The 27,431-nt window shown below is 41.7% G+C and overlaps 1 protein-coding gene across 4 annotated transcripts; it reads right to left on the reverse strand.

Annotated features, from left to right (window-relative positions):
• Positions 1 to 339: 339 nt before the first annotated feature.
• CAPRIN1 (cell cycle associated protein 1) lies at positions 340 to 27,431 on the reverse strand. 4 transcript variants are annotated; one of them, XM_084207244.1, is made up of 19 exons: positions 27,252 to 27,431; positions 26,743 to 26,945; positions 18,363 to 18,425; positions 17,073 to 17,159; positions 15,282 to 15,520; positions 15,086 to 15,168; positions 13,905 to 14,042; positions 13,291 to 13,343; positions 13,119 to 13,205; positions 8,644 to 8,799; positions 8,439 to 8,547; positions 7,946 to 8,007; positions 6,507 to 6,617; positions 5,835 to 5,984; positions 5,551 to 5,701; positions 4,820 to 5,014; positions 3,722 to 3,822; positions 3,255 to 3,318; positions 340 to 2,580 (listed from the first exon to the last, which is right to left on the reverse strand). In XM_084207244.1, the coding sequence occupies exons 2-19, from the start codon at positions 26,941 to 26,943 to the stop codon at positions 2,516 to 2,518; spliced, it is 2,115 nt and encodes a 704-aa protein (XP_084063370.1). In that variant the 5' UTR covers positions 26,944 to 26,945; positions 27,252 to 27,431; the 3' UTR covers positions 340 to 2,515. The 4 variants fall into 4 exon arrangements, with proteins under 4 accessions (XP_084063370.1, XP_084063369.1, XP_084063371.1 ...); XM_084207243.1 differs by lacking the exon at positions 27,252 to 27,431 and having other exon boundaries at positions 26,743 to 27,185; XM_084207245.1 differs by lacking the exons at positions 13,119 to 13,205; positions 27,252 to 27,431 and having other exon boundaries at positions 26,743 to 27,188.

Genomic DNA, 27,431 nt, shown 5'->3' on the forward strand with positions numbered 1-27,431 from the left:
GCACAGATTCCCAGATCACATCTCAGGGACTTGTTCCACCTCTCCTCCACCAGCAGGGCAGCTGCTCTAAAGGCCATTGGCATACAGGAGGTTTACAAACTTTTGTCTCAATGAAGAGGCCGTGTTTCGTTAATAAATCAAAAATTGGGAAGAAACCCCAAACCAACCCCCCGAACTCAAGGTGGAATGTTTTGATCCGTTCAGAGGTCTCTGATCGAGTATGGTGCACATTTACTGACAAACTACAATTAGATCCTTAAGGAGCATCTGGTATGCAATGGAAAAAGCTGATGCATGAAGAAAAATAAAATAATTAAAAGAATTCACTGTTTTCCTACATCAGTTCAACATTAAAAGGTTTGTCTTTTTATTTTTTTTCCAGTTAAAAAACAGTTGGGACTATTATCTCAGTAATAGCTTCCTAAAAAAGATACAGAACAGCAACTTCTCACCGGACTGCAGTTTAGGAATGTTCTAGGCCTTGACTCAAACTGCTGCTTCCAGACATCAGCCCCATTTCAGGATGCCTGGTGTGCAATATGGTCTTCACAAGCTTATCACTTCCTGCAGTGAAAACATTTTTCATTTGTGCTCTTCACACAGGACATGGAAAAGTGATATCCCACCTACTTGTATGGAGTTCCAGACTGCTTCACAACGAAGTCAAAAGTATCTGACTGCAAGTTCTGAAAGTTCAGTTGTGATACAAAGTAGAAATGACCCTCTGAGTGAAAACAACCTTCAGTTTTGTACAGAATAGTTAAACGCCACGCGGCTGTTCCTCAATTTCACCTTTCCACAGGTAGGAATTATATGATGAGCAATACTTAACAGAGAATATAGCACTTTTCTTCTCACATGTGCTATAGAACACAACAGAACTACCAACACCTCTATGGAGGCAGCTATCAAAATATTCTCCCCACTGCAGAGAGAGTGCATGTGCGCAAAAGGCAGGCACAAGTGATTTTTCCAAAGATTATACCACAAGGATGCAGTAAAACTTGAATAAGACTTGGTACTTTCCAGCTCCTAGGCTTATGCCATTTCTTTTATACATTGCTGCCTTGACGAAGAAAAAATAAAAGGAAAAGTCCATCAAAAAGAAAAGTTTCCCAGAAGTCACAGCTAGTAGAATAAAACCAGAAAAACAGGAGGAGGGTTTACATCTAGTCAGGAAAAAGAGACTATCAGGGGAAAAAATACCAAAGCAAGAAAAAAAGACCTTATGAAATGTCACCCCATCACATTGAATCTGTTTCAGCCGTTGAAAACCAGTGTTCCAGGATACAATTTTTATAAACATGTTTTATTTATCTTGCTTATACCATTAGAACTGTAACTGCTGGCTGTCATTTCCCTGAAAAGGGGAAATCAACTCAAACACAGACTGATGCTTTTCAAAAGACAGCAATTGGAAGGGCAGCAGCAGCAGGCATTTGAGATTTCTTAAAACCTTCAAGGCTGCAGGAAAGACAAAAGGACATGTGACCAAAAGTGTTATGATTATCCATTAGGGATTTCCATCAGTACCGGCATCAGTTATTTAGGTGATAATACAGCAAGGTCAAGTATTAGTGACAGACAATGTGCAAGTCATAAGGAATGATAGAGAATACCAATCCTTACAAAAGTCATTGCTATCAAAGAAACTTAAAAGTGTTTCAAAGAGATATCTAAATACTTCACATCAAATATACAGTGGCCATCCAGATTATAGCTCAGGATTTGTTGCAAAATTTTGTCCAAGTGCCAAATCAAAGCCTTTTTTTTTTCTGGGTTTTTTTTTTTTTTTTTACCTTGTCTCCTAAAAAAAAAAAATTAATTACACAGTTACATTAGCAGTTATGCAAGCGCTCTTAACTCCATAGCCACAGGAATCAGGGCCCTGGTGATGAGGAGTGCTGCAGCTAAGGGTGCCTCTTCTTTGTGACAAACTGCCTCTAAGCCCACCTATTTAGGGCAATTGCATCACGACACATCTTGAACTGTTCAGTGCTTCGATTTAGTACGAAAAAGCTGAAATGCAGTTGTTCTATCAAGCCACACTTCACCTTTTCCATCCTTTCATGGGAACATTTAAGTTTTTTTTAACTGCCACCACAGAAAATCTTTATGAATTTGCAGATTTTATCTGAATTTTGTTAAATCACTTTTAAATGACAGAAGCGAGTCTTTGCTTTTTCCTGCCACTTCAGTTACCATGGAGATTGGATCACCCTGAAAATTGCCTTTTTTGCTTTATTCTTAGCAAGGGTGAGGAATCTGAATCTCATGTGCAAGGCTCAAGATGATGCTTAGGACAGAACATGCAGAGTAAACGTTGTTTCGTTCCTTTCAATATCCAGGGAGTATAAAGCTGGCAACTGTAGTCCTGTCATTATGGGTAATGAAAATAGTCCCTTTACAACAAACTTCCTGTAAGGGAGAACAAATAGATAATAACTCTTCTGGTAACATGTATTGTACACTGGCCAGCGTGTTTTTGGCGTTGAACGGAATCCTGTGAATGTGTTTAATTCACTTGCTGAGCGTTCATCTGAGGCATCCCTCTGTTTGGTCTGGGGGGCCCTCCACGACCTAGAAAACACAAATAGGGGGTTGAATTCTGCAGGAAATCTGGTTAGTTTAAAAACAGTCCTAAATCTTCTGTCTGAACTCAGCCAGACTTTGCTGTGCTTCCTAAAACACACTCTCAGCTTCAGCACAGCCCAATGTTACACTCAACTCCAGAGGCCTCAGCTCCACACCTCAGGGCTTTCAGGACCAAGGCAGGGACAGGAGCTGAATCCCCTCAAAACTGAACTACTAAGTGGAGTTTCACAGATGCAGGGCACAGCCTCGAGCTGCCCTCACAGCAAGGTCTGTATGGAGACAGAACAGTCTCATCATCAAAAATGTACTAAGAAGAAGACCTGAGGAATGTAATGAAAATAGAAGCTTAACTACAGCCTCATTATGTCTGTCAGGTTTGTTTCCCAAGACTTTTATTAATAAAAGACGGTTAAGTAGTTTTACTATATCTGAATGTCAACAGCAATTGCTCTTTTAGCTTCTTTTCCAAGAACTCCTCATTTAACAGCCAACTTAACTTCCACCACCAGTTCACAGGATCCCAATAATTCAAGTCAGCTTATTCTTAATTGCGAGCTGCTGACTAAGGAGTGAGGTTGCTTTTTCAGTGCAGAACTTTAAAAGTTGGCTCAGAAACTTCCACTCAACCCAAATCAATTATTCCCTACTCAGGAAATTACCTCTAGGAGCTCCCCGAGGTCCACTTTGTCCAGAGCCACGTTTGAAATTTTGTTGATATCCATCCTGAAGCAAAGAAACTTTAAAAGTTACAACATAAAACCTGGGCATTCTGTTATTAATTGCCAGCAAAATAAGGACCATTTAGAACAATATGCAGTGACAAAACACCTGTAACTTCAACATGCAACATTTTATTAGTAAAAAATAATCTTTAAAAAATAAATTCTTACTTCCACTAGTGCCTAGCAGCTGTAATAAAATGTGCAGTGACAAATGCTCTCTCCAGTTACAGGATGTGTTGCTCAATGTAACTAAGAAATATAAATAGATGCATTTAGTGTTCGACTTTTCCAAACTACACAGGGGCAGTTTGACTTCCGGAGCAATAAAAGAAGTCCCAGAGGAAGATGTCACTAACAGCTCTGAGTGCTTTTGACAGGTATTTCCCTCCCCACAGGTAGCTTACCCTCTGGTAGTTTGAGTAATCCCGAGGAGCGTTGAACTGGGGCTGTGTGTAGCCACTGTTTGGAGTGTTGGAAAAGGAAGGACGGTAGCCATCATATCCCCCTATGGAACAGGGCACAAATCTTTCACTTGGAAATCAAAGCTGCACTAAATACTTGACTTTCTGCTACTATAGAAAAAAAAGCAGCAACAACATTTTACCTAAACCTTAAAAAAAATCCCATCCCTTTAGGAAGGACTGTTTACCTGCAAATCACGCAAATGCCTCCAACATCAGAGCTAATATATCAAAAGAAATGAGAATGAACACTTTGTAAGGCCTGGGAAGAGGCAGAGTTCAGTGCATTTCTCAGAGTAACCCGAGGTTTCATTTACAGAGCATTCAGTTCAGAGCTAAACATGATCCTAGGTAGGATCTAAATGTCCCAGCTGTGATTACTGCATTCACAGTCCAACCAGCTGTATTTTTATTACACACATTTCTTCTCTACTCCCCAGCCACAGGAGGAGGAGAGAACACGGAAGACAGTACCTGAGTCAATAAGCAATCCCAGAACACCTGACAAGGAAATCTCTGTCCTATTCTAAAATAGTGTTTCTCTTCGTAGAAACACTGACAGCCACACATGTATGTTCATGATTTCTGGACCCTTCTCTTATCTATCCGGAACTACACTATCATTCCTCCACTCCTGTTAATTCCCTTGGCCTAGTGACTTCTGGACTCTTGTGCTCCTGTACCTCTACATACACCAGCCTGTTCTCATTCTGATGAAACACAGAACTACAAAATACACTGTGGAAATACTAAGCATTTTTGAAATACCAACTTGCATCTGAATTCCTTGCTTGACGGGTAGATATTTCTGCATTTGCTTATACTTGCAGTAGATGCTTACTGTTGTATTTGAAGAGTCCAAACACTTAAATTTTAAGTTGCTTATCTACAACCAGTAGGATTTTTACTACAAGTTTTGCTGTCTCACAGGGCTGCTACCCCAGTCTCCCAACCAGCAGATCAGCTTAACACCTGCTCTCCTGAGCTGGTGTTCCCCCAGGGTCTAGCAGAGGTCAGGGAGGGATTTGCAGAGCTGCTCACCTCTGAATCCATTTGCTGGGCCCCTGTAACCGTTCATGAGGCCCCGGGCCCCGCGGGATCCCCCCCGGGACACCCCCCGGCTGTTGTAGTAAGGCTGGTTGTTCCTGGGAAATCCAGTGCTCTGCTGGGGAGGCTGCTGGTGGTTTCCTGCCACTTGGTGACTCTGGTCCGGGGAACCGTGGTAGGTACCAACCACTGCGGGTGAATCGGGGGCGGGGGGGAAAGAAGTAGAAAAGTCTGAATTTCTTCATGTTACCATGTATCTCTCTTTAAACTCAACATTTTGTTACAGAGGAAAAATATGAGGCTCTTTGTCCTTGTTCCACATCCAGTACTTGCCAGCACTTTAATAGAAAGTGAAGGCAGTGCTGAGAGAAAAACAGCTCTAGACATAGACTTTCCTTTACAGAATGTCACCTCAAATTGCACTGGTTTTTTTAAAGCAACCTTAACATCAACAGAGCCAGTACTTCACTCTAGTACTTGCATCTTCAGAATAATCACGTTCATGGATTTTTTTAAACCCATATAAACCTCAGTCAAGTGGCTTAACAACTGGAGATAGAAATATTGAATTTCACTCCCTGCTGGATATTCAAACCTAGACAGAGGAACAAAACCTGGTATTGCTCAGGGGAAAGGCCTGCAAGGGAACCTGTGACATGGTTTGCTCCATCATGTAGGATGTCACAAACTTATCATCTGCTCTACCAAGGCCACAAGAATTTTACCTGTCTGGAGTTGTTCTTGTTGGAGATCTGATTGTTCTACTTGGTGAGGTTGATTGGAGAAACTCTGGTTGTAACTGGCCTGGTATTGGTTTTGCTGCTTAAGTGTTTCTGGCTCATTCACAGGAGGAACAGGTGCATTCATGTTGAATACCTGTAAGAGCAGAAATTCATCTAAGTCTTAGAAATGTGAATAACCAAGGACTATCTTATGTAGCTGCATGACTGATTCCACCCCAAGGAATGAGCACCAAGCCAAAGGGATCCAGGACTGATTTCCTACTCACTGTTTGCATGGATTGGAATGGAGCTGCATTGACGTTGATTCCGCTGCTATGCAAAGGCTTGCTGGATCCAGCCTGGAACACCTGTGGCTGGGATGCAGTGGGAAGTGATGATGAGGATGGGGTCTGGTCTGCATTCAGGGACATGGAAGCCTAATAATTAAAACAAACAACATTTTAGCTCTTGAGGTACCAAAAATTTAACTACAAAAACTTTGCTTAAAAGAGTGGCAATGCCTCAGCCTCACCTCTACTAATGACTGTTTTGTACTTCAGCTCAACAGCTTAATTCACAACAGCATAATGAGAGGAAAAACCTAACCATCTTCTCCCTCATTAACTTGAAATACAACTAGAAAAATCCAGAGGGGGGGAAATGAAGAAGCTTCCAGACTAACTGCTGTGAAAAAATAAATCCCACTTCCTAAGCCAAAAACACTGATGCTCCCATGCTGATGTTGGCAGGCTGCATCCAACTAAACAAACAAGCTTCCAAATGGAAAAGTCTTGCTACAGAGGACTCACTGGTCACAGACAGGCTCAGAATTTTGAAATTAAAGGGAACTGAAGCACCCCTATCAACTAAAAATAATGTTATTTACTAAGAAACATAGACTAACATTTGATGCCACCTGCAATCAAGAGTTCTTCCCACCCCTGTGAAACCTGACTTGCCTGAATCTGGTCAATTGATTCTTTCTGTGGCCGTTGCTCTGCTGTGTGAGAAGGCTGATACATGGGTTGGGAAGCTGTATATCCCTCACTTGTAGAAGAAACCAAGGGAACCTGACAAAATAAACCCCAAAGCCCCCAGAAGTCAGCTGATGCTCACACACAGTTTTGTATCAAGTATCAGAGAACTCTGGAGTGGATGGTATTCTCTAGTCTGTGAGCCAGCATATGTTCAAACCAGTATAAAATAATTACTTTTTAACCACCAACATTCTAACACCACACAGCTCAAAGCTCAAACACAAGTGGACAAGGGCTGGCTTCCAATGGCCTGAATTTTACATTTTACAAGCTCTGCTCCCACACAGAGAGCCCAGGGAAAAGTCCAGCCACGAAAGCAGAGCACTTTGCATTAAAGGCTGTACTGGGGAGTTAAAGAAACAATGGATAATAACTGATAGGGGTGTTCACAACGCACTGGAATGTTCCAGAGCCAAGAGTAAGTTTAGCTACTGCTTGCAAGATCCTCAAGAGTATCACTGGCAGCACTGGTTGAGGTAAGGGAAATAAGAAAAAAAAATCCTTTGGATTAAGTCAGACATTACCTAACAACAAAATAAAAACTAGTGCAGAGAAAGAAATTATTCTACTCCTACAAGACAACAAAACTGTGGAGAGCACCAGCATTTCAGGAGGTACATACAGAGGAAACTCAAGAAATAATTCCCTTGCTCCTGTTTCTATATAAATGAGTGACTTAAACCTTGCAGACCTAATCTGGACAAAGGAAGAAATTTATACTGCCTGTACTGTGAGATCCATCATCTATCCAGATTTTTTTTTGGTTTGCAAATACCTACAGGGATCAGACCTATTACTGAGACCAGCAGAGTCCTCAGAGATGTCACACGCGCTTAATAAAAAAAAATCTTTAATCACCAGACAACTGAAACATCTTAACAACAAAGTGACTACTTCATTTATACAGTGCAGTTTTAGGAAATCCCTAAAAGTTCAACTGGAAACAGCATTCAACTCACGCTGACTGCTCTACAACTCCAGGGTAAAATCCCAATCCAAGCAAGTGGAATAATCAAACAGAACACAAACTCCATATAGTTAGGGCATGAGATCTACTTGTGCCCTGACACTCACTTGAACTGACACAAGCCGCCCTGTAACCAAGTGGTTTTGGCATTTCTGTTGCAAATAAGTAACAAACTACCTGCTTCCCATTACTGGAAATTTACAATGTCAGTAGAGAATGAAACTAGGAACTAGTAATGCTTGTAAGCAACAATGGAGATCACCAATTTCCCAAAATTGGTCCTTCAGCTTTTTCTGAAGAGTCTCTCATGCAGTTAGGAAATAAACCCTTTTGTAACTCCCATCAGGCCTAATCTCAAACTCAAATCTAAACCAGAATTTATTGAACATTTTACCTGCGTAGCTTCTGGTTGCACAGGAACTTGGGTAGGCTGAGCAAGTCTTGACTCAGCATGAACTGGAGGAAAATAATTTCACTTATTACACAGTAAAATCAAACCTTTTACAGAATAGCATTATTATCTGCTCTGAGCACTTATGTGAAAGCTGATCATCATAAAGATGAAGAAGCCTTAAGCATGGTAAAGCTATACTCAAATTACCAACTCCTGTTTCCATGCAAAGAACATTTTTTCTAGTTGACCAAAATAATCCAAAGCAAGACCAAAGAAGCTTTAGCTGCTCCACATTTCCAAGCAAAACCTATAAGCAAGTGAGAACTGGAAGTCTAAAAAACAGTACAACCACACTTCTGAGAAAAACACACTATAACAGTATTGTACTATTACTTGTGGTGACCTTTTTATTAAGCAGCAGGAACTGAAGCATTTCTAAGAGATGACTTGCTGGCTTCCCCAGTATTTCTCTTTAGGATTTACCATTACAAACCTGGAGGGCAAACCATTTGGGGCATGTCCAAACTCTGGGCTGGGTTCATGGGCTGTGCAGATACAATGGCAGGGTCAAGTGTTTGGTTCTCAAATTCCAGCATAGAGTCCTGAAGAAAAAAAAAAAAAAGAAAAAAAATTAAAATCAAATCTCAAATCCACACTGCTGTGGGTTAAACAGATGAATGTTTAGAGTACAGAAATACCTGCATGAAGTTGTAGGGGCCCTGCATCTGTGCCATGAGGTCCTGTACTCGCTGTCTCCTGACCAGGGGGTCTGCCTGAGCCACAGCAGTGAGTGCGTGAGGTTCCGGGACGGGAGGAGATGTTGCTTGTGTCTGTTGCTGCAGGGAATTTACAACCTGACAAGAGACAAGAACCAACTGCAATTTCAGCTCCAGGCAGCACTGCACTCACGTGACTTGGGAATTCTTGCATTTCTGGCTATTGCCTGACTGGTTATGGATGATGGAATTGCTGAAGTGATGTTGAAGGACAGTATTACATCCTAGACAGGTCTGTACTGTGGCCAGCTACTCATCTGAGCACTCACAGGATTACAGAGCTCACACTGCTCTTTTTTCTTTCCATCTACTCTTTTCCCCATGAAAAAAGTATTTGTTAAATATCACATGGAGTTTTTTAGACCAGGATTTGAGACAGCAATTTATCACCATTTGGAAATTTCAAGGAAGTGGGGGAAGAGTAAGCTTCAGAAATATGCACAAATGGGGAACAATTATTTTCTCATAGCTTTTTGGTAAATATAAGTTAAGTCAGAATTTTTTGGTCTTTTTTAAGACTTCCTAATGCTCAATTTTCACAGCCACTATTACCCTAGCTCCCTGATTTACTGTCTCAGGAACAGCAGCCAGCATTGCATAACAAGGATTGCCAGACAGCACCGTGAGGGGACACCAGAAGCCCAGAAGCAGAAGCACAGATCAGGAAGGGCAAGAAAGCTCAGATTTACCAGACATATCCCAAAGTGGCAAACATCAACAAAGGAACAAACTGCAATGGGCTTTCAGAGAGCACCTGATTAGACAGCAGAGCAACCAGCCAAGCTGGACATGGGCACCTCAAACATCCATCAGCAAATAGTTTGAAAACAGACAGTGACAAAGATGGTTGAGCTGCACTTTGACAGCCTTAACCAGTCCCTGACCTGCTCTTTAGGCAGCTCCTGTAATCCAGAAGTGCCATTTTCAATGTCAACAAATGCCCTTTAAAAATATCATTGTCTCTTACTTATTTCTCTATTTCAACCAGCTCATAACATTGATAACGTTGCAGATAAACAGCTAAGCCTTAAAACTTAGTTACACAGGATATAAATTAGCATACAGGCACCTGAAAGCTCAAAATATTGATGTAAAACACCTGATTTCTTATTAGAACTGCAGAAGACAGATTTCTGTACCCAGCCATGACAATTACGAACCATCCTATAACAAAAGTCTGAACTTTAAGCCTCACACTGTCACTATCCACCCTCAAAGCCTACACATTTCTTGTTAATTTCTCCAAGAAACCTGCAGCATGTTCCCGCATTCCTACTGCCTGCCCAGATTTCCAAATCCTGTTTGTCCATAGCATTCTGCACATGCAGTTGCCTCACCAAGTCCAATGTTCCTTGAGCAAATCCCAAACGGAGAATCTGAACAAAACTAAAAGCTAACCACAGCCACAGTCCTCTTTGAGATCCCCTTCAGACCCAAATCACCACTGGTAGCAATCCACAGACAAGCAATTTGACAATTCCCATGAAAACTACACCCTGAGGCAGTCCACACTGGAAACCAAGCACAACTCTGGTCTATCAAACATAATGTGAATATGGACGGTTTCGAAATTAAGACTTAAGCCCTGTGAGAGGAAAAACTTATCTAGAGCATATATATAGACCTCTTGCACATGGCAAAATTTAAAAATTGAAGAAATAGTGCAAGCCAGATCATCAGGTGAAACTTGAGTGGTAAAACCAACAACTACTCATCTCCTGCATAACTGTTACCAAAAGTACTCAGTTATTTGAGCACTACCACTCAACTTATGGAGTCCAAGTCATTCACAACAATTCAGTATCTTCAAGAAAAAAAAAAGTCAATGGAATCATCAAGAAAACACAACAGTGACAAAAATACCCAACGTTTTCCTTTCCCAAAAATAGCAAAGCAGTAATTTCAGATGGTATTTCATATTTTACATTAACCTTTCCAACACTCCTTTTTTGATGTCAAAAGGAACAGTTTAGGACCTATTTCTTCAGCCTTATTAGCACTATCAGGGTACTCTGAGCAAGTAAACCACAGTAGAATGGAACACCTGAGCAAATTTCAAGTTTTATGAGGTAAATTAACCTTGTCAGCAGGCAGAAGTGCCAGACACAAGGCAAGGAGACTGACAGGGGACAGGGAAAAAAGAGAAGGAAAGGTAAAACCACAAGTTTAATGACACCACAAGCCATGAGAATGAACTTGCATTTCGTTAGTCTGAGAACAGTTTTCAATTCTACACAAAATCCATCCAACCAAAGTACCACAATCTAAGACACAGAGAACTTTGTGTACAACCAGACCCAGGCACTAATTACAGAAGTTGTTAAAAAAACTTAAGCTCTACAAAACAACAATAAAAAATCTCCCTAAATACTATTACCAATAAAGGACATATTCACCAAAATTAGAACATCCTATAATCCAAATACACTTGGAAAATTCACAAGCAAATTATTTAGTTTAAAAGTTATGGAAGGACCATTCAAAAAACATCCTTGTGAAGACATCATCACCTCCCAACCTAGAAACACACCACAGAAAGCCTGACTGTATCACATCTACTTGAGGGTTACTGGAAAAAGAGAGGAGTTTATGATATCCTCCCCCTTAGTGAACAATTACAGAGATCTTCTGAGCTAATGTTCTCTTTCAGATTTCGAAATTCACAGCTAAGAGTGTACATCCTGTGTCACCATCTTAACAAAGCACAATTCAGCTGTATTCTCCTGAGAAAGGAGACTGTGCAAGACTAATTTTACAGGCAGATAGTCTCAATTTCCCTTTTTTGTGTTATAGCTGAGAAAATAAAGTTCTTTATTATGAAGCAACATTTCTTCTAAATTATTCCTATCTACCATATCCAAGACATTGGAACAGAAAGAGCAATTGAAGCACACATTCTCTGTATCGTCCTATAAAAACAAAGCCGAGCCAATTCCAGATTCAGCTGACTAGGAAATGATGAGTTTCTGAAATCTGTCTGATACCAAACTACAACCTGAATTATGCCTTCATCCATACTCCTTATATTAAGAATAACAGAGAACTGAACCACTCTGGACTCTTGGTAGAAACACAGATATAAAATGGGTATAACTGAAGCCAATTAATCAATAATTTCAAAATACTGTGTCTTCTAAGAACAGTCCAATCAAGCATGACTTTAATGTATGGGTTTGGAGGGTTTCTTCAGTTTGTTAAGATAATTATTAAAACACATTCAGTGAGTAGCAGTGATAATTTAAGAGTTTTTTAAGTAAGTAAATGAAATACTGTGACAAGGAACTAGCAAACTCCTTCACATACATGGCAAAGCTGTCTATTCAGTTTTAGAAGTCTTACACTCATCCTCAGTATTATTAAATCTCTAAGTGGTCTTCAACACTGTAAAATAGGAAATTCAGCCAGACTCAATGTAAATTCAGCCAGATCAGTTTCTCAGAAGAGGAGATAGTTTTATCAAAACAGCTACTGTTTTTTCAGCACTTCACAAGATGATGAACATTTATTCCACTCCTACACTTAAAAACAGCCAAAGGCACCAAAAGTCTAAAAAACTGACCATCTGCAACTTGCTGCTGCAGAAGGCTAAAACCAATCAAAAATTAACTCTCCAGCATCCGAGAGAAGCTGCTTGTACTTGTTTTTACCAGACAGACACAACTCAGGCTCCAAAGCATCAAACGGGGGCTTTGTCTTTTCCCGTACACAAGTCCCACAAATTCCAGTGCAACACAATCATGGACTTGCACATGCAGTACAGTCTGAGTGCAAATCACTGAACTGGGAACACCAGCGCACCACAAACACCACAAGTGAACAGCCACTCAAGTGCAGAGGAGTAACAAGTGAGGTACTTGAAGAGCTGTAGTTCTGGGAAGCAGACGTACATACATACGAGCACATTTTTAACATCAAATGATGCACATGAGCAATCTGGAGCAGGTATTAGTTGAGTTACTCATTTTCAGCTCCCTCTCCAGGGACCTGTGCTTAATGAAAGCACAACTACACCACACTGTCAGCAGCTGGGTAGATAAACTTTCAAGTTCTACATTTGCAGCGAAGTTCTTCAAAAAGAAAAAAGACTTCAAAAGAAATCCTTAAAGTCTTTTTAAGCATAAGACTTTTAAGCCCTGTTTTCCCAAGCAAGCCACTAATGAAGAAAAGCAAGTTCTCGGCAAACTTAGCCAGACTAAATAGGTTTTATTTCTTTTTATTTTAGGTGCTCCTAAGCTAAGTATGTAATTAAAAGAACCGAGTAGTGAGTCCAAGCCTACTTAAATAAATATATTCTTTTATATATTGGGGGAGAAGGGATGCAACACTAAAACCTATCATGAATTGTGAGCCAGTAGAAACAGGGATTGCAATTTTACCTGCAGTACACAAGATCTTACCTCAACAGTTTCAACTGTCCACTCATCTACCTGTTCCTTCTCACTACTGCTGAACTGAGTCTCTGCCATGAATTGTCTGTTTACATACTAAAATAAAAATAAGAAAGGGTATGAAAGTAAAAGTAAGTGGCATTGAAGGTATACAAAATGACAGTGTTTCAGTGAATAATACCTCAGTTGATTCAACTTCAGCTGGCTCAGTAAATTCTTCTGCTGGATCAGGTTCTGGAAGAAAAAGAAATAAACCATTTATTTCTTGGGGAAAAAACAAAATTAAAAAACCCAAAATAACAATAATAAAGACCTTAACCGCCCTCATGTTATAGACCTAAAAGATACAAAGTTAGATGAGAAAATCTCGTGTCTCAGAATAAAGAAGAAATGTCATGGGTGTTAACAGAGAATCAGTAATAACAAATATTCAGAGTTTTGAACTGAAAAGGAAAAAACCCATTAAATTCTCACTAGCAAGAGTTATGTTCAGCTATGCCTACTCCACGAAAGGGAAAAATGTCCTGAGTTGTCTTAAAATTGGATACAACATTCCCATGTTTCTCAAGTATGTTATTACACTGTCTGCTTCAGAAACTGCTCCCTTCTACCTCAGCTTAAACTGGTGGGAGCCACTGAAAAATGGGAAAAGCCTCAGGCAGCCAGAACTTTCATCTTGGATGGTTTCAGTGCTAGAGATGAACACTGCATTTGCAATTTAATCACTCTGAGGACTACAGAGACATGACAGAACAACAGAAACATGTCAGTCACAGGGAATCTTCCCCTTCTCACCAGCCTCTGCTGCAGTGTCTTCTACTGCAGGTGCAGGTGCTGCCTCCTCTTCCTCACACAGCCCATTCTGGTGGTTGTGGGTGCTGTCAAAGTAACTGGTCTGAAGAATGCGTTCAACGATCTCCTTCAGTGCTTTATCTGGGAAAATGGAACAGAGAAACATCAGCACCACCTCAGTCCTCATCATCCTCTCTCTTCTTCCATCCTTCTTTCCAAAAGATTGCATGTACATTTTATGACCCTTTTGCTGGGAAGATGCTGCTGCCCCAAGCCAGTCCACAAGCACCAGGATTTCTTTTCTTACAGGATCACATTCAATAAATCCACCGTCATTCAGAAAAATCTGAAGGGCAAGAAGGATCTTAAGAGTACGGAACCCTTCAGAAGCTCTGTGGAACACCTCAGAGTGAGGTCAAATTTATGAATTTAATTACTAGACTTTTATTCCTCTTACTTAAAAGCATTACTGTAAGACAATTTTTTCCAAAACAACTAACTGTCAATAAAAATAAATCTACACAGGTACCATCTGATTCATGAAGGTTCTTCTGAGGTGAAGTGGCTAAAAAGAGCCTTTGTAAGCAAAGAACAATTGCCCTCAGTGCTTCAGATGAATGCTGGGGCACCTTAACCCAAAAGACATCAGCCCCATTGGCAAAGCAGTATTACTGGCTGCCTAAGCCAGGTATTTGGGCATGATTTCTATAAAAAAGCAGTCTGGCTGGCATGATCACACCCTGATCTGCAGTTTATCAATGAAGACAGGGCAAAACTGCAACACTTTTTGCAGGAGCTAAGGGGGAGAGAACATCCCAATAAGGAAGGCCATGTCAGTGTATGTATTACACTGTCAGAATGTATTACACTGTCACCTTGTTCCCACCCAGGTTTGCAGAAAACGAAGAACTGTTACTGAGCACCACCAGCAGCACAGTACTGCTGAAATGGCAGGAATAGACTAAGCTTCAATACTAAGTAATGCTGAGCCAGCATAAAAAATACACCACAGACTGAGTACAAACTTCACAAGTCACTGTTACAGTCCAGCTAAGAGCTGAGAAAAAGTAGTTCCTGTAAGACCTCACCGATAATTAACTGCCCAAGTTCTCTTACATCAGATGTGTGTTTTAGTTCAGACACAAATTCTGTGTGCTGTCTCTTCATGCAGAGACTGTACTTACAGGTTGTTCCACAAACTGGTTTTTCCTTCCCTTCCAGTAAGTCCCACAGGTGAACAGATGCTTGCTCATACTGCTCATTCAACCTTAAAAATTAATTAATAAGAGTTAATTTCTTACCGAGTCTTTAAATTACCATACCAAAGACATTGTTAACTGACTGGCAATTAGAAAGAGAAGCACTTTGCTGTAACCCTACCTCATGTTCATGTCTCGCTCAGGGTAAACCAGCTTATAAAACTCATCCAGCATTGTCAGTTCCTCCTCTGTCAGTACTGGCACCCCATTGGATCCTTGTTTGAGGTCGCTGCGCACTTCATCATCCCCCAGCTTCTCCAGAATGAACTGCAGCTCCAGCACCGTCTTTAAACGCTTCTGCTCAGCCTCCTCGCGCATCAGCTGCTCCCTACGAGCTGTCTTCTTTATTGTTTTCTGGATCTGGAATGGACCCAAGGGAAAAACTGTTTGGAAATGTCTTTAATTGCTAAGAAAAGGTACAGAAGAAGGCAAGGGAAAAGCCTAAGTGTTGGGTTCTTCCATTTGGAAAGGCTTGGGTGATCCAGATTGTTCACACTGGCCACACAGAGAGCAGGAACAGAGAGGTTATTCACCATATCCCACGAGAGCAGGACGCATTCATTGGAACTACTAGGAGATCAGCTTAAAACAGACGAACAAAAGGACTGTTTTTTCACACACCACAAGAGGGAACTCATGGACTGTCTTTACATGCAAGGCTCGGGAGATAGACAGGATCAGTGAGTCCAAAAAAGGATTTCAACAAATTCTTGGACATGAGATCCCCAGTCAGACATCCCAGGGAACAAGCACGTGTACCCACTGCAGCATTCCCAGTGTGAGGAGCACAGATGCAGGGAGGGAGAGGATGACACATCAGCAGCAGCCTTGTGCTCTGCACTAAACCTTCCACAAGGTCTAAATGCAGCACCACTCTGAACCTACAGGATGTTTCTTCCACCTTTCATCTTAATCCAAGTATCCAGAGTCCCAAGTTCAGCTGGAAATGTAATATTCTCATCCAAAAATCTATCGTGATGGTAACTTTCCCGCTTGAAACATCCAAATTTTGTTTTTAAAAATCAAAAGACATATCTTAAAATCAACTAACTGCAGTCAGGTAAAACTACAACCAAGTTTGAAAGCAGAGCACCAATCTGGTACTCCTGCATGCACTGGCTTGTTTTAGCAGTCAGCTGACTAGGGAAACACCTCAGAACACACTTATCCAGAAAAGGATGTTCTCCATTACTAATATTCTACAAACACCAATGAACTGTGATGCCAGAAAATAGAGAAACAATTTGGCTTAGTCCTACAAATCAATTTACAGCTACAGCCAATGCAGAAAGCAGTTTATAACACAAGGATGCAGCTGCCCTTTAAATTATCTCAGCCTGTTCACAAGCTAACTACACTCCTTAGAGCAGTCAGCTGTACTAACATCCACTACTCAACCAATTCCCCCAATGCTGCTGCTCTTTCCAGAACTCCTAAATTTTGAGAATTTAATTCTAAATTACAGTATTATTCTGCATCCTTGATAAAACACCAACTCAAAAGATTACCTATTTCATAGTATCCAGTTATATCCAGTATCCAATAATAATGTAGTTTCAGATTGTATTACTAAGAAATGAAAACCCTATGAAATCCATTTAAGAAAATGTTACTACTGGCAGCAAGTGACCATCTTTAATGTTGCATGACAGACCTGGTTCTGTGATCACTATTTTCAACACTTGTGTAGTATCAGAAAATTACATTATCCTTGTTTCCATACAATTATGTAGTACATCAGAAATTCTTCAGAAAACCTAACATCAACTAATATAAAAAAAATAGAAGAAAACAGTCAGACATAGAAGAAATCAAGGGCAATTTATCTCTGTAAACAGAGGTGACTACTACCTCAGTGGAAGAGTTTAAAGTGTTCGGGTAACCCACATGGCAATGCTTGATCTTTACTTACATCTTGGCTCAGAGCCATAAAACTCCTCTGCAGTTCCTTAGCAAATTCCAGATTATTTGTCACTTCCTGGTACTTTGACACTGCATCCTTAAAAAAACCCAGAAAGACCACAAATGTAAACCATCAGCAACAGAACTGAATATGTACTTCCAAAAAATAAATTCCCACATTTTTTAGTTCTACAGTGAGACACAGGATCCCTGAATGGGACTGCAACTAAGTTAAGGCAAATTTAGATTTTCACTGGCCCAGATATCAAAGACTTGTGTATGTCCTTGGGGCCTCCAGTTTCTTTAGATATGCTAAACATATATAGAAATATGCCTTTATGTGCACACATGGATAATGGACTGGTTTCATGTTTGGCTGGTGCCAGTTCCTGACAAAAACTAATAAACAACTGGAACAATGGGGGAGAAGAACAATCTGGCAACTCAGAACTGCTCAAGAGTTTGAGAATTAAAGCACTGTTATCTCCAGTCAGAGCCAAAATCAGAATATACAGAGCATAATGTCCCCTTCTCCAGAAATCTTTGCTTTTACTACCTTCTTAAACCTAATACTCTGATCTGCACCAAAGCAAACCAAATTCCTCAACCCATTTGGTATTACTGAGAAATTATATCAAATCAGAATCAAATCAGGGGGATATGACTGAGACATTTACATTCCTGCTGTGACAAAATAATGCATTTCTCCAAACTAACATTTCTTTTTCTCAAGCCTGGTAATCAGGCTTCATAAAAGCCATGAGCTTCCCTCCTGAAGATGATGTCAGTTCTCTGTCGTGGTTTATCTTTACAACAGGCCATTACAAAATAAAAAAATACACAGATCTGTGGTATTTCAGTTCTCAGCTGGCACAGAACCACCAAAATGAAGATGAAATCATCCAAGGGACCAAGGGAAGCAGCTCATTCTTTAAGTGTCAACAGCTGCAATAGTTGGAGGGTACATTTTTGTCCCTTCACTTTCTCAGTGTTAAAAATCATCCACAAAACACTGTTGATCCTAGACTGAGAAGATAATTGTTAAGGATTCGACTTCACATAACACTGAGCATCTGGTAATTTCTTGAAATATCAATGTGCATGTTTGCACCATACAACTGAATTTAAATTGATACTTGCTTTTTATTTACAACTGCAAAACTGCTGCTGAATCAAGCTCTGCAATAACCTACTTTAAGAACCAGCCCCAAGAAGGAGAGAGGCAGGAGAAACTCCTCACCACAAAGATAACAAAACAATTTAACTAAGATCTGGTTAGGATTTTTTTGGTTGTTTTTACCAGTTGATCTTGATTCAGACGTTCTCCCTTGTTCATTCGTTCCTGGTAATCATCAAGCTTGCTCTGAAACAAAAGAAAAATGCTGTTATGAAGAAGCAAAAATCAGGTTAAAGCTTTTTTCTACTTGTGCTAACAAAATGATGCACTCTAATATTACACTACACAGACTACCACGTTACACAAGCACATAACTGTCCTGTAGAATGTACACATGAGAAAAAAAACTGCCATCTGAGTTAAAACATAAATATTTTCCCAAGAAGTAAATATTTTTATCTTGTTTATTTGGTTATTACCATGTCTTCATGGCTAGTTGGAATTTCCAAGGAAATTCACATTCCTCCTAAGGGGACAAGCACTCTCAATGCACGTGTCCTTCAGTCCAAACACCAGAGAGCTGAACTGAGGGCTGAGATACCAAAAATCTGACTGCAAATCCCCACTGTCAATGCTATTAAGATTCAGAACTGCGATTCTCTGTAGCTCCATCACTTAAGATAGTTGTAAAGAATTTTAAACAGTTTCTAATCCTCTGTGCAAGAATGCCCACCAACACAATTCATACTAATAGCTCTAAAATAGTTTTTGTTGAAGAGCATTAGGATTTTTTTTTTCCACAGAAAGAAACTGAAAAAAGAATCATGAGGCTACTTTTCAGCAGGATCAGTTTTCTCATCTGCTTAAACAGAAACCACACAGAAGAGTGGCATCAGCCAGAATCAGACTCCTGTATACCCCAGCCACAGATTCTACAGGCTAACTACAAAGGCTCTTCAAAAGGAAGCAAAGCCTCAAAAGGTAACACACCTAATTATTACACTGTTTTCACAATTTCTGTATTATCACAAATTACTGCATTTTGAATGGAATTTGGCATGATCTAATTTAAAATTTGTTTTTAAAATTTTAAACAAATCTAATTTGTTTTAATAACAAATCCTTAACAGTTATCTTCCCTAGTCTAGGATAACAAAACACAAGAAGCAGGAGAACTCTTAATTTTGAATGTCAAAGATGCCACCACTGTCTCAGGGTCTACATTTGCACTGAGTGACACCTTGTTTGGTTGCTGTTGCTCTTCATTTCAAAATTTTCAGTTAAAATACTTTACTGGTATTTTTCTAGTTAGTTCAACTTCTATGCTCAGTCTCAGACTTTTGGAAAGATCAAAGTCTGTGGAACAGTTTATCAAGCAAGCTCCTCTTCCAAAGTATTTGATGCCCATCATTATTTCCTGAAACCCTATCACCCTTATGAGGCTTGGTCCTTTTGATGTAATTTTTGGTGCTGGATCTTTTTAAGTCCTCCAGGTCAGATAGAACATTTAACTAATTCACCTTCCAGTGTATCAGAGCCAGCAATGGCCAGCAATGGCCTAGGCAAAGTCAAAGCAAGAACTTGCAGAGCTCCAAAAATATATTACTGGGAGTTTCATGCTGGGGACAGAAACTACATGGTAACAGTTGTTAAATGCAGCAGCCACAGTTCATAACAGATCAAAAAAGCAGCCCTGGAGAGCATTTGGCACACTGCAAATCTAACTCAACAGGAAGTAAGGTCAGGTTACTCTTCTCCGTCCTGATCTCAGAGCAGATGATGACATGCTTGGACAATCACAGGACAGTCTCTTGATTTGGGAGAGTATGGCTGAGCTGTGCAGCCAAAAGGGAGGTAAAAGAACTGAACCACTGCAGTGCACCAGTGCAAAGCCAGGTGAACCCACACCTCCGATGGCTGAAATCCTAAAGCAAAGGGGCTTTGCAGACAAGCAAATTTCAAAGGAAGTTCCTACTTGCTCAAGTCACCGGCTCCCCTGCTGCAGATTACAATTCCCTTGGTCACCTTGATGCAATTGTTTGTGAGGCTGCTCAGTAAATAGACTGCAAACATGAGCAAGCTTGAACAGGGTCAACAAAAATGCACTAAAACAAATTCTGTGACCCAGTTTCCAACACAAACCTATAAACAACAACAGTAAAACAAAACGGGTGGAATGCTGTATCCCAGAACACTACTTCGTTTGACTTTGTTGAAAAAAACCTACATATATTGCAAAATTACACTGAAACACTCACAGAATCCCTTTTGTGGCTGAGGGCATAAGGAAGGGAAGAGGCAAAAATACCCTAAATAACTACAATTTTTTCTGTATACTTTTTCCATGCATGGTTGGTCCTTTCAGATTAAGCTATTGCAGTAACAGTGAACAATGCAAAAAGTTTCTCTTGAATGGTCAAATACTCGTAGGTCTAATGTAAATGCTTTCCATTTTTTAATTCAACTAAAAAGTCAAGGGTAACATGTCTCCTTCTGTTAGCAATAGATGAAAAGTTACTTGTCTTCAGATTTACTTCTTACAAAATATTCCTGTTGGGAAGGTAAAAGCAGAGGAAGGAAAGCCCTGTCAGCTGCAATGCAGAGGACAAGCCAATGTGCATTTAGTAAAATGTTACCACAAAGATTTGGACTGCCAAGTAAGCATTTCTCTATCATCACAAAGACACTTTTAAGATCCAAAGCTGCATTACACAGAAATATTAAGTGAAATACCTTCCTTTTTAATATGTACTGTCAACTAACAGCAATCCAATAGCAGCATTAGAGCTGTAAAACAACTGCAGTGAAATTCCTGCTCAGGAACCTACTGCAGTGCCTGCAAGAGGGGAAGACTCTCTTCATCTTACTCCTCCTTACACAACTTCACCCTCACTCCTCAGACAGATCTCCAAGCACGAAAAACAAACCAGCAGGAAAAAAAAATCCAGTGGCAAAGTGAGCACATGAATTGTGTATTGAACAGTTTGTGAGTCAGCAGCTCCCAGTCCTGCAGGCAGCAAGTCACTCTGCTTCAGCTTTTTCCACTGAGATACCTGAAGTATTTTGGAGTTTCCTGGGGAAAAAGCACCACTAACAGGCTCTTGGGACTGTAGTACTCACTGCTTAACTACACCCTGGATTTTACTTTATTAGGAATCCAAAACTGAGTTACTTTATTGCACTAATAGACAATTCTCTTCACCTCCTCTGAATTGTCTCAAAAACATCATCCTGAAGTGGAAACAAAAACTGCAGTTACCTGGCATTACCCTCCAAACCTACCGTGGTTTTAGAAATGCCTGACCACTGAGCCACCACTTCCAGTGCTGTGCTGCAAACTGGATCACTGGAATCATCACATTAAAAATAACCCTTAAAAAAGGGGGTCAGGAGCAGGAGGGAGGCCCTATATTTAACCAGATAATTTCAATGCTATGGTTCTACCAATTACAGCAGCACAAGTGTGCGCAACAAGCTGCAAGGTGACAAGGTAACCTCTGCCAACAGCTGGAGTAAATCTCTAGTAATTCAAACTCTACCACACAAAGTAAGAAAAGATGGAAAGAACATTTCAAGTTTGTCTCCTCAGGTATCTTGAAAACTGAATGAATGTTTTTGACAGCACAAAAGCAATTAAGGTAATCCAAAATTTAAAATAGCTGTTTAATACAGTTTGCATTGAAGCCAAATAAATGCCAAGTTAAAAATTAGAAGTTTGTTAACCTGTTTTACATCTCTGCATTGTAATTTGTCTGCCCTCCACCATCACCTCCACACTTATTCATGGCTTTGCAGCTATAACTCCCCAGAAATTACCAAAAAACCCCACAAACCAAAACCAGTCTTCTATTTTCTCAAAAAAAAAGTAAAACACATAGCAAGGAAGTTCAGAACCTCTCAAAACCCACCAGTTCTGAAAAGCTGTTTCAGTCCTGAGTTGGACCCAGGAAGAAGGAAGGATACAGTAACACCAATACTCCAGAACACAAAACATTTATAGGTCTTCTGTTTAAATTTAATTGATTTTTTGAGGAACAGTAGTAGATATTCTCATGGGAGGGTTTTTCACCACAGTCTGGGAAGTTTGATGGTTTAGAAAAAATATCTGCATAATGTATTAGTTTTTAAACAAAGGACAAGGACACATCAATTCTGAGACTGCAGTTTCATGATCAGTTAACCCCAGAGGCAGAAAAAGCTTCTTCAGTAACCAGAATTAAGTCACAGAAGAGTGGAACCCCAAGTTTTGGTGACTGCAGAGATGCTCTTTCCAAATCACCACCACACAGGATTTCCTACATAAACACTCTGAACTTACAGGGAAGTTGACTACACTGTAGGAGATGTGGATTTTGCTCCACACATAATTTTTGTTCCAAAAAGTTACTTTACAAGTGAATTCTAGAGCATAAATGTGTCTCTCCCAACACATTCTGCATGTCTTTTTCTTCAAACAAAAACCAAGATCCAAACCCCAAAGCAGCATCTGAAAAACTGAAACTAGAAGATGTTTCACAGTTCTTTGGACTCATTATGCATCCAGTTAAGTGAACTCACTGTGAGACAATCCCTATTTTACAATAACCAGTTAAAACCAAAAGAGACCAGCCTGAAACCTCAAAGTACTAGTCACTACAAGATTTCACAGATAAACTGCTTGGGTTTTTTGACTTGAAGCTTGATATCCAAAATTCCTACTAAGAGAGGTTTCAAAGAAAGTTTCAGGCTTATAATACACTCTCTGAAACAAATTTTACAATTTGTTCCATGTTAAATTTCCAAAGATTAATTTCAAACCATACTTCCCAAGAAGAGGTTCTGGAGCCACTCACAAGCCTGAACATCCAAGTGGCCCAAATCATGGACAAATGCATTGAGAGAGCTGCTACCAATGGGCACCTTCAAACTTCCTGCCACCAGAATGGAAAAGTGACCCCAGCTTTTAATACAGGTTCCTGTTTCCCAAGGGAAATCCAACCTTTTACTGAACCAAGTCACATAAACTTCAAATGTCCACCTGCTGTTCTGTGAGAGTTCTTGTGTAGCAAGGACAGCAGCACCTGTGAATTGCTCATTCTGCACCCAGCCAGGGTTACACTCAGGAGGAAACTCAGACAAGCTGATAAAATGACAGCAGCTCAAGTTACCAGGCACAGGCAGTATGTGCCATCTTTCCAACTCCACACACCAAGCTCACATCAAGCTTTAAGCTCACATGTTAGCCTGTGAACATCTGCCCATCCCCATGTCCACGTGTTAGCACATTAATTATTTTGCCCCTTTGGCAGAAAGTTTGCTTGATGAACTGTCCTTACATGGCTCATGCCCTATTACACAAGATGAAAGGAAAAACAACTGGGTTTTTTCATTCAGCCCTGAAACAAAACTAGAGCTTGATCTACATTCAATTGGCTTAAAATTTGGAAAGGATTTTCTCCTCTAAAAACAAAAACCAGAAGAGCCAGGGAGAAAGAGAAATTGAAGGTGAAATATTTTCTCCTAGGGAACGTGGACAGCTGGCAGGATTCTAACCCTAGACACCTGACAAACACCTGGAGGAGTCCAGGCGACTTTCAAATTAACTAAGCTTGTCAACGTAAACTTGAGCTGCACATCCTAAGGTCCTGGAGAGAAAATACTCCTTTAATTACCCCCTTCCATGCACACACAAATATCTTGTCATCTAAGAGCAGAGGATAGCATTCCTATCTTTTCCAAATACAAAGAGATAAGGCGAACACAGACGTTTTCAGGCCATGTTTTCACATCCATTTCTGAACAGCAATTCAATTTATCCCAGTCCCTTTTAACAAAAGAAATACTCATTCTTTCAAATGAGATCACATTTAGGAAAAGAAAATGAAAGTGTAACTAATAATCCAGTGGTTTTAGTTTATACAGAAACATTTAAACTAGTACAGACCAAAGTTATAAATATTATTTCAATTTGTATTTTGGTAGTTGCATTATTTCATCCTCTGTGTTTGCAGGTAAACATGACAAACTTCACTCCAAAAATTCAAATTTCTCTATGAAGAGTGACCTTTCCTCTACGAAAAGCTGCACACTTTTTTTAAATAAAACTTAAGATGGTATCTCTTCCAGAGCAGTAATTTTTTATCCTTCAGAAATGTGTGTCTAAGTATTTATTTGTGTTCATTCTGTGACACAAAGCTCTGAAAATCATCTCCACTGGCCTTCGTTAGCAGCTGCTGACAAAGAAAGGATTAACTGTCCAACTGAGCACAAGTTCCCAGTGAGATTTACTGCATTTCTCACCCACTCCTGGCTGTGCAGTTTCCAGAACAATTTTACTTTCTGGATGGTTGGAAAAATTAAAAATACATCCTTGTCCAAAGATGCAAAATATAAGGAAATCCTGATGTGTACAATGAGCTTTAAGACACAAAGCATGTACTGCTCTCTTTACTAAAGGGCATTACTTACTACAGAACTCTTGGTCCCTCCACCAAGGCAGAGGCTCAAGCCCACAAATTAGTTCCTCTGCTTTAATAACCAAAACCCATTTCTCTCATAACTTTTGTAGTGCTTGTGAGTCCTCCTTCAGGAAATTTCAGAACTTCAGCCCATTAAGACTTAGGAATCTTTGAACTTCAATTAATCAGTGAGAGACAACAGAGTTTTTCCTTTTTAAGCCCCAGGCCTTGCTGTTCTTTAAGCCCACATTGCCCAGCACAGAGTATTCAAAAAATAACTTTCAGTAATGTTCATGGAACATCTTCCAACAAAAGCCATGTCCAGAAAAAAAAGGACACTTTGTCCCCTCTACTACTTGGTAAAACACTAGAACTCCACTCAAACAGAATGGAATAGCTAAGGCAAGTGTAAATTATTAAAGGTAAATAAAAACACTGCTCCCAAGGACCCTCACACCAGTAACACTGTGCTTTATCCTCTTGATTTCTCCCAAGTACAGAACAGGTCAGAATGTTCACTTACTAATTTTGGTTTTTAAAAAACGCACTTTTAACATAATAAAAAATATTTAAAGAGGATTTTTGTATATGCTGGGCACAACAGTTAATTTTCAAACAAATTTTTTTTTGTATTAGAACAACTAGAGACAGAAAGATCTGTTCTCTTTCTTGAGCTGAGGACCAGTATTGGCTGTGCAGATATTCCTGCCTATTAATGCCAAGTGTAAGACAGACATCTTGTCCTGTCTACACACAACAGACATGGAGGAAAAGCTCCTCTGATTCTAAAACTTACCTAGAACGTCCTGGCTTGCTGCTTTTTGCCATGTCATTTCTAAAAACCAGGATAATCCTACACCCAGTTTTGAAGTGGGAAGCTACACTGTACACAGTGTATTTATACAGTGTATTATTGATACACAGTGTATTATTTATAGGTAAAGCACAGCTTCTCTCCTTTACAACCCACCTGTACAGACTAATTTACTGGGAATACTTCTGCCTTATACAATATGGAATACTATTAAAAATATCAAAAGTAACAGTTAAAAAAATTAATATAACAGCTATTGTGCTTATTCACTTCTAAAAATTTTAAGAGATTTAGGGCTCTGGCACAAATATAAACATTTTTTTGAGTAATTTTAGCTTGGCACTGTGGTGTTTTGAGGCAAGTCTTGGGGCTATGTATTAGTTCTTTTTCTGATGGACACCTCATGCTCTGGAGGTCGTAAAGCCCAGCGAAGCTCATTTAATCTACCACCACTGAGAGGGTGCAAAACACGCCGCGAGTAACCACGACAGCCTTTTCCTCTTGTGCCACAACTCGAACGGTCCGAGCACCAGGGATTGAGTAGCTGCTCCTTCTAAAAATAACCCGTGAAAGGCCGCTTCCAGCTGGGCTCAGGCTCTCAAAGAGTTGAGCTTAGGGCGATGGAAAGCGAGCGGTGACACTGGGGCGGGGTGGGGTGGCCCCGGCTTTGTGCGGGCGGCACAATGAGCTCCGCCGGGGAGGCCGGGCCGCCGCCATGTTACAGCTCCGCGTCCATGTGCCCGGCACCGGGGGCATCGCAGCCTCTGCCCGCCCGCTCCGCGGGCCACGGGCACCGGGGAGCTCCGGCCGCCGCACGGAGCGGGAATGTGGGGAGCCGACTGCCGGGATGGCGCGGCTAGGAAAGGCCCCGCCGCGGGGAACAAAAGGCGGAAGGAGCGGGAAGGGGAAGGGAGCGGCGCCGCCGAGGGGGCTCCGGGCAGCGGGGGCGAAGAGGGGGTCGGTAGCCGCGACCACTCCGGCTCTGCTCCGCGAGCCGGGGGGAAACTGGGCCGGGTCCCGGGGAGGGCGGCCGGGGAACGGGCAGCGGGACCCCGGGAGGGGAAGGGGACAGGCCGGGGGAGCGGCGCTCGCCCTTCTGGAACCTTCCAGCAGGCGGCCTCTGGGGGCCACGCCGGGAACAATCCGGGATGGCTCGGCGGAGGGCCCGGCAAAAGGGAGCGGACAGGAAACAGGCCGGAATGGCTCAGGGGCAGGGGCGGCCGAAGGCGGGGAACAAGGGGGGGTGGGCACCAGGGGTGCGCGGGGGGGGGGGGGTGGGGGGGGTGGTGGTCTGAGGAGACGTGGGGATCACCTTCTTCTTCTCCAGGTTGCGCAGCTTCTTGTCGATCACCCCCAGGATTTGCTTCATGGCCTCGGTCTGCACCGTGGTGATGTTCACACCCGCCGCCTGCGGGGCCGCCGCCACCGGGGCAGCCTCGCTGCCCGGTCCCGCTTTGCCGGTGCTGCTGCCGGTGGTGCTGCTCGCCATGGTGCTGTTGGTAGCCGAGGGCATCTCTGTGAAGGAGGGAGGGCGGGCAGGAGAGAGACAAGAGAGCGGAGAGAGCGGCGGGCGCGTCACGGGGGGAGCACGGACAGCGGGGACGCACACGCGACCGCGCGCGCACGAGCCGCACCTGCCCCGGCGCGCGCACCCCGGAGGGGCCCCCCCAAACTCGCCCCTCCCTCGGCGCGCGCGGGGCGGCGGTCACGTGACGGCGCGGGGCGGCCGCCTCGCGCCCAACGGTCATTTTCCCTTCACGCTCCCCTTCCCCCCCCCCGCCCCGCTCGGGGTGTCCGGAGGGGCCGCGCTACCCTCCTCACCCTGTGCGTGACTGAGCCCGGCGGGGGTGGGGGGGGGGGGACACGCTGCGCTCTCTCTCGCTCGGTAGGAATGGCCGCCTCAGCCAAGCTCCAGCCCGCGCTGCGTCTGCTACCGCGGGAGGGAGAGAGAGAGAGAGAGAAGAGGAAGGAAGAGAGAGAGAGAGAGAGAGAGAGAGGGAG

The sequence above is a fragment of the Fringilla coelebs genome (assembly GCF_963513975.1).
Source record: "Fringilla coelebs genome assembly, chromosome: 6".
Taxonomy (NCBI): Eukaryota; Metazoa; Chordata; class Aves; order Passeriformes; family Fringillidae; genus Fringilla; species Fringilla coelebs.